The sequence below is a fragment of the Micromesistius poutassou genome (genome assembly GCF_964030765.1).
Source record: "Micromesistius poutassou genome assembly, chromosome: 2".
Classification (NCBI taxonomy): Eukaryota; Metazoa; Chordata; class Actinopteri; order Gadiformes; family Gadidae; genus Micromesistius; species Micromesistius poutassou.
This window is the reverse complement of record NC_140272.1, coordinates 12,004,852-12,012,252: the sequence shown is the minus strand read 5'-3', so window position 1 is coordinate 12,012,252 and position 7,401 is coordinate 12,004,852. Positions and strand designations below refer to the sequence as shown.

Below are 7,401 nucleotides of genomic sequence, written 5' to 3'. Positions count from 1 at the left end.
TGAATCCATGTAAACCACAGTAAGACTCTGTAGACGAGTCAATGAACGCATCGTGCCATTGGACATACACGAGTCGTCGTACACAACCAGCTCCAAGCTGGTCAGCGTCTGGTTGGAGAAGCAGTCGGCAGTTTCTCCCAAACCCTTCTCCGGAACACTGAATTTGGAATAGTGATTCATGGCCCAAGACAAGTGCTTCAGCTTTGGCAAACCGGCAACAATGCAGTGAAACATCTGCACTTGGTTTCGTTTGTCACCAGCGGAATGATATTCAAAAGAGGTCAGATTCGTGAATTGTGAGAGAAATGCAAGGAAATGTTCAGGTGAAAGAAAATCCACATCACACAGACTGATGCGAGTCATCAGTTCGGGGTCCGCCACTGTCAACCCCTTTATCACAGCAGATGCATTACGATTGTTGTTACCCCTTAAAGCCAAACTTCTCAGTTTTGGAAACTTGTTTAGATGGTGAGCGCATTCTTGAATCCCATTGTTCACTACCAGCGTGGAGAGAGCTGGGAGCGTTGAAGCCAGCTGTATCCAGTGCTTATCCTTGACCCCACCCAGGACCACGGCACGTTTGAGACCTCTGCGAAAAAGACTTGTCCAAAACTGAGGATTGTATCGCCCGTTTTTGAAACTGAAACACGCGATATAGTCTTCCCATAGAGAGCGATGGCTCACGAGTTGGTCGAAATACTTGCAGCACACACGGACGTTGAACTTGTCGGCTGCTGGAAGATATCTGAACACGTGGAGCAATACATCTGCAGGTAGTTGGTGGAGAAGGTTGGCCATGCCAGAGTCCAAAACTTTGGGCTTGGTAACTGATAATCACTCCTTGATCGTTTTCTTGATTGCCTTCATTGTCGTCATTCATTAATTGATGTGTTGTTAGTTCTCTTTAAATATATTTGAAATCCATTAGTTTCTTCTGATTGCAAGTCACAACTGTTACATACAAGACTGGCAGACCTGCTGTTTCTCCTTCTGGTTGAACTTGTTTGTGGGGTGGGCGCCGCTGGACGGTTGTCGAACAGCTTTGTCGTGCATTACCGCCACCAATTGGACTGGAGTATAACTATATAGGTAGTCTGGATTTACCTATATGTATGTATATATATATATATATATATATATATATATATGTGTGTGTGTGTGTGTGTGTGTGTGTGTGTGTGTGTGTGTGTGTGTGTGTGTGTAACTTCTGCATTCAACATTATTTGATGATTTAATGAAATTGATTATCACTTATTTGCATGCTGACCATGAAGACCTTAAACTATCATAGCATTGTGGGGGTCTTTTCTTTTCCCCAGTGCGCAACTGTCTCCGCTTCATAGCAATACGTGTCTGCAATATCTCGCAGGTTTAAGCAATCAGGGATCTGAACACATTACATCATACTGTAAATAATATGAATAAAGAATAACCTTTTTCTGAAATAAAGGCCACTGTGAATGATTGATTGACTATCCTTCCAATGGACTGCGTAAGGACGCCCACTACTGCATCGTGATTGGTTATGTCGGGTCCTTATATTCCTGGCACTTCCGTTTCTGTTCTCTCTCTTCACGCGACCCTATCGCGAGGTAGCCACTATTGCCGTCGCATCATGATTCACGCTTGTGGAAACATTATACAAATCTTCTACTTGTACTTGTTATATTCTAACGATAGGGTGTTAGAGGCGTCCGTTTTGTCTGCCTAGGCGGAGGCCTAGGCGGAGTTTCCATTGTTTTCTAATCAGGCCTCGACTTTATAGTTGTGCGCTAACTAGCTTAGCATAGAAGCTATAAACATGTGCCTTTGGCCTACACGTATTGGGCGCTTGTTCCCACGCCAATCGTGATGTTAATTGACTGGGATGTGAAGTATAACCTAACGTGTCATTCCGTTGCAGATATCACCCTCGTCTTTAAACCAGCTGTTAAGCGATCCTTGGAAGCACTGCAAAGATGCCCAGGGAAGACAGGGCCGCATGGAAGTCTGGCTACTTCGTCAAAATCATCGTAAGTACAACTATAAGGCAGCTAATGCGAGGATGTTGACGTTCTGCGTGGTTACTAATGAACGTTTGTTATGTATAGATGCAGTGTTGTTTTGATTGCTATTTAAAATGTTACTTGCTAGTCCCTTGATGCGTTGCGACCTAGACCTAGCGTTAAGGGCTCTTTATGGTCCCACGTTCAAGCAACGCAAGGGGGTTACGGGACCCCTTGCGTCCACCGCAAGTTCCTGACGTGCGCCTCCCAAAAATGGTAACCTTCCGTCGGCGGCGACGCAGCAAGGGCTGTGATTGGTCCGCTTTCTAAAACCCGACGCAGGACCATAAACGTTCACGACTACGTCAAAGCGTCTCCGTGGTCCTTGTGTTGCGTGAACGTGGAACCATAAAGATCCTTTTAGTCGCTCAAGGTTTCCGCTATTTCAGACTTGAATTTAGAGGTGTGTCGCCATCTATTGCGTAGACACAGGTAACTTAAATGTATGCGTGTACCTCCAATTGGTGCCCCTTAAGTTTATTGTCTACCTATTTTTTTGCAGCAACTTTTGGATGACTACCCAAAATGTTTCATCGTCGGCGCCGACAATGTTGGCTCCAAGCAAATGCAGACCATCCGTCTGTCTCTGCGTGGAAAGGCAGTCGTGCTCATGGGTAAAAACACCATGATGCGCAAAGCCATCCGTGGACATCTGGAAAACAACCCAGCCCTGGAGAAGTGAGTTGGACACTTATCCTCTGAACATGACTGAATTTGGCAGGATAAGTTACAGAGCAGCTTGTGTAGTGCTGTGCTGTCGTTCCCCCTGCATAAAGTAAATTGTTACCAACTATTCCTGCTTGTCTACATCCCCTGATAAGCAGGGATGCTTGGTTTCAAACAATAACTTGGCTATTTGTATGTGCCAGTTTAGGCTTCACCAAGTTTAAGACTTTCAATTAGCTAACAGGTTTATTTATCTTAGGCTCCTGCCCCACATCAAGGGAAACGTGGGATTTGTCTTCACCAAGGAAGATCTGGTCGAGGTCAGGGACCTGCTGCTGGCCAACAAGGTGAGACATGCCAACTTTCTACAATGTCAAAATAATACTAAAGTTAAGCCTTCGTAAAAGCTTTGAGTTAGTCCATGTTTATCAAGGACACTATGTTTTGACACAATTTCATCATTAAAACAGGTGCCTGCAGCTGCCCGTGCCGGAGCCATTGCCCCATGTGAGGTGACTGTGCCAGCCCAGAATACTGGTCTGGGCCCAGAGAAGACATCCTTCTTCCAGGCTTTGGGTATCACCACAAAGATCTCCAGGGGTACCATTGAAATCTTGGTGAGTTATTGCGTGATTATCATGTATTTTTGAGATGTGCCATTGTTTTTCTGCAATCTTAACATTTTCCTTCTTTCTCATCCCTAGAGTGACGTTGGCTTGATCAAGACCGGCGACAAGGTTGGTGCCAGTGAGGCCACGCTCCTCAACATGCTGAACATCTCGCCCTTCTCGTTCGGTCTGATCATCCAGCAGGTGTATGACAATGGCAGTGTTTACAGCCCTGAGGTGCTTGACATCACAGAGGCAGCCCTGCACGCCCGCTTCCTGGAGGTGAGACTACAGTTCAGCCTACATGGTCTAGTCTTCAGCCATTGTGTAAATAAAGTAATGAAACTACATGGTGATTACTGGATGCAGGATAAGTTACAGTACAGCTTGTGTGGTGCTGTTCTGTCGTTCCCCCTGCACAAAACAACTTGTTGCCTTCTATTCCTGCTTGTCTACATCCCAAGATAAGCGGGGACGCTTGGTTTCAAACAACTTTTGTTTTGTAGCTTGGGTTGTGTATCTTGTCTTTCATAGGAAATGTATTGTGCCCCAACCTGCATTTGAAGCTGCAATGGGATTTTTACAAATGTTTTTCTTCTCAGGGCGTGAGGAACATTGCTAGTGTGTGTCTGGAGATCGGCTACCCAACTCTGGCCTCCATCCCCCACTCCATTATCAATGGCTACAAGAGAGTCCTTGCAGTTGCTGTGGAGACTGACATCTCCTTCCCCCTGGCAGAGAAGGTAATGGAGCATACTATGTAATAGGGGTGTAACTATACACAAGTCACAATTCGGTACGTACCTTGGTTTTTAAGTCAAGGTTCGGTATGTTTTTCGGTACAGCAGTTTTTAGTATTTTATTTTTATTAAACAATTGAATTTTTATTTATTGTATCAAAAAATGCCTTACACAAATGGAAAGACATCAAATACAATTGAGGATAAAAACACAAAAGTCCAGGACTCATTTTCATTGTGGTCCTCAACGCAAAACATCAGGACAAGACACTCAGAGTGTGTGCTAATCAATAAAAACTTTATTCAAAATTATTTTTATAGATTTTTCAGAACATACCGAAATGAAACGTGCATTGAACCGTTAGACCCGTACCAAAAAATGTTGGTACGAATGAGTATTGTTACACACCTACTATGTAATGGTAACATTGCCGTTTAGGTCATCGTTCAGTGACGCCTCATTTGTCGTGGCTCATTTGTCGTTCCCCGGCAAACAGTAAAAAGGTGCCGGTCACCTGTTGCAAGTTTGGTTCCAGGAAAGTTAAGCTCACCTGTTACAGATTAGGTTACTGTAAAGCTTGTGAAGCACTTTTCTGTCTTTCTCCCTGCATACAGAAAACAGTTAAATTAGTTGTGATGTAATGACCCTGATGAGTAGATCCACTCAAGTGAACATTTTAATATCGAAGTTTGTATTTTTGAATGGTGTTTGACTTTTCGTATGTTCTGTGTTCCAAGGTCAAGGCCTACCTGGCTGATCCATCTGCCTTCGCTGCTGTGGCAGCTCCTGCTGCAGCGGCCACTGCTGCAGCACCAGCTGCTGCGGCTGCTCCTGCCAAGGCGGCAGCGAAGGAGGAGTCTGAGGAATCTGATGATGACATGGGCTTCGGTCTGTTCGACTAAACTACAGTGCTCGGATGTATCAATCACCACCCTGATAAATAAAACATTGTCAAATGTTGCTGCTTTAGTTGCTCATTCTTTGTTCGACTATCACTATTGGAAAAACTAGTTATTCCAATAGTTGACTACCTAGTTATTGGTCAACTCAGGATGATTGTATTCTGTGGTTAAAATAAGACTATCCCTGCTTGTCTTGAATTTCAGTAAATGCAGTTGTAGGGTGACCTGACTCACAAGTAAATTTGTGCGTCTCATACTTGATTCAGGATTTCATGCTTTCTGCCAGATGGTTTGGGTACTCCAAGATTTGGGTTGCAAGTTAAGGGTGTGAACAATATGCGTTCAAATGGGTAATTGACTAATGCTGGTGCATTAGGAAATGAAAAGTGGCAGGAGTATTGCTAGGGCGTTGAGACTGTTACGCAGTTTATGCATTGTACAGCGTTACGCCCCACCTCTACTCAGCCCTACTGGGGCTAACAAACGACCCTTGACCCCAAATACAAAAACACCTTTTAATAGTACCTGACCAGTGGGATTTATTTACATAAATGAAAAGGACATGACATACAAAGTCCAAATCATAAATGCAAGACAAATCCCAGAGAGGCAGCACGACCAGCCAGCAGTCCCATGACCAAAAGCCTCCTCCTTGGAACGGGAATCTGTAACTCGAGTCTTGATGCGCAGTGCAGGTGCTCCTAATCAGCTCCACTGATTCAGTACACCTGAGCGCTGGGCTGAGACATGCAAACAGAAAGGGGACAAACACAACCACACAGGAAACGCATACAGCAATCTTTAGATTTGACAATTCCCTGGTACTAGCACATTCAAAAACTAATTAGGTGAGTGCTGCATGCAGCGCTCAACTATTGTTAATTTAGGCATGTGTATATTTTGTGCCAATGTTCACTCAGTGAACCACTCAATGTAAACCTGTAGAGTGTACACTGCAAAGGTGGTTGCGTTCATGGTGGATTTTGTTAAAGATGAGGGTTTATTTTGTCATCAGCAGTGTAGTTCTTCACTAATTCCACCACTACAGAAAGGGGAGGAGGAGTACACACAGGTATATATTCAGCTTTTGCTGAAACATGGGTTGTTTGTCTCATGTATACAAGAGCAAGGGCACATACAAGATGGCAAGTTAGCCAATCACAAAGAGTGAGTACACTTACTTATGCGTTTGATCAAAATATTTTAGTATTTGCTTGCTTTTCAATACCGAAACCAGAATATAATACGGTCGCAAAGGATAATTTGGAATGTGCATGTAATCCTATATGACTTGAAAGGACCCCATGTTACCACCAGGTGGGATGTTGATCAGCCATTACAAGCAATTTCACAAGCCTCAAGAGACATAACACGTTAACACCAAGATCTATGACAAATAAGTCTACCAGTTGGTTCAGTTGCCTGGATAGGCTGAAATATCCAGGTGGACACTGCAACATGTGATCATGGCCAATTCACATAACTCCTGGTGGTGGAGACATTGATGAATGACTCTGTCTCAGCCTACATCTCCAAGTGCATCGATGATGTCGTCCCGAGTGTCAATGTCAAGACTTTCCCTAACCAAAAGCCCTGGGTTAATGGTGATGTAAGGGATAAGCTCAGAGCACGGTCCTCTGCCTTTAGCTCTGGGGACCTGGAGAATCTGAGGAAGTCCAGATATGACCTGGGGAAAGCCATCAGAGATGCCAAGAGAGCCTACAGAGACAAATTGGAGTCTAACTACCACAGCTCCGACCCCAGACGCATGTGGTGTGGACTGCGAGCCATCACTAATTACAAAGGGAGGAATAGTAGAGATACACAGCCTGCCGCCTCTCTCCCAGACGAGCTCAATAGCTTCTACGCACGGTTTGAGGTGAGCAACACCATCAAAGTAAGGCTAGCTGAGGACCAAGACGACTGCACTCTGTCCCTAACTACGGATGACGTGAGGAGAGCTTTTAAAAAAGTAAACCCTCGGAAGTCATCAGGGCCAGATGGCATTCCAGGCTGTGTCCTCAGAGGGTGCGCCGACCAGCTGTGAGGCTACACGCAGCTCCAACGCCATCCTCAAGTTTGCGGACGACACCACCATCCTGGGTCTCATCTCCAACAATGATGAGACCGCCTACAGAGAGGAGGTCGGGGACTTGGCATCATGGTGCCAGGGCAACAACCTCTCTCTCAACGTTTGCAAGGGAGATGATCGTGGACTTCAGGAAGCGGCAGGGGAGGAGTCACGCCCCCATTCACATCGATAGAGTGGAAGTAGAGCGAGTCTCATGCTTCAAGTTCCTCGGTGTGTTCATCAAAGACGACCTTACCTGGTCTGGACAAGCAGACTCGGCGGTAAAAACTGCCCAAAAGCGCCTGTACTTTCTGAGGAGACTCAAGAACTCTCACCAACTTCTACAGGTGCACCCTTGAGAGCATCCT

At 45.1% G+C, this 7,401-nt stretch overlaps 1 protein-coding gene and 2 non-coding genes across 3 annotated transcripts; all 3 read left to right on the top strand.

The window, feature by feature from the left end:
* Nucleotides 1-1,549: 1,549 nt before the first annotated feature.
* Nucleotides 1,550-5,020, top strand: rplp0 (ribosomal protein, large, P0). Its single transcript, XM_084463882.1, has 8 exons — nt 1,550-1,592; nt 1,904-2,012; nt 2,548-2,723; nt 2,971-3,058; nt 3,182-3,328; nt 3,416-3,601; nt 3,922-4,062; nt 4,798-5,020. Exons 2-8 carry the CDS (start codon nt 1,959-1,961, stop codon nt 4,960-4,962), a joined length of 957 nt encoding a protein of 318 aa, XP_084320008.1. The 5' UTR covers nt 1,550-1,592; nt 1,904-1,958; the 3' UTR covers nt 4,963-5,020.
* On the top strand, nt 2,761-2,889 carry LOC311339503 (small nucleolar RNA SNORA63). Its single transcript, XR_014633218.1, has one exon. It is a non-coding gene; the product is annotated as a small nucleolar RNA SNORA63 (small nucleolar RNA).
* On the top strand, nt 3,683-3,811 carry LOC311339502 (small nucleolar RNA SNORA63). Its single transcript, XR_014633217.1, has one exon. It is a non-coding gene; the product is annotated as a small nucleolar RNA SNORA63 (small nucleolar RNA).
* Nucleotides 5,021-7,401: the final 2,381 nt, after the last annotated feature.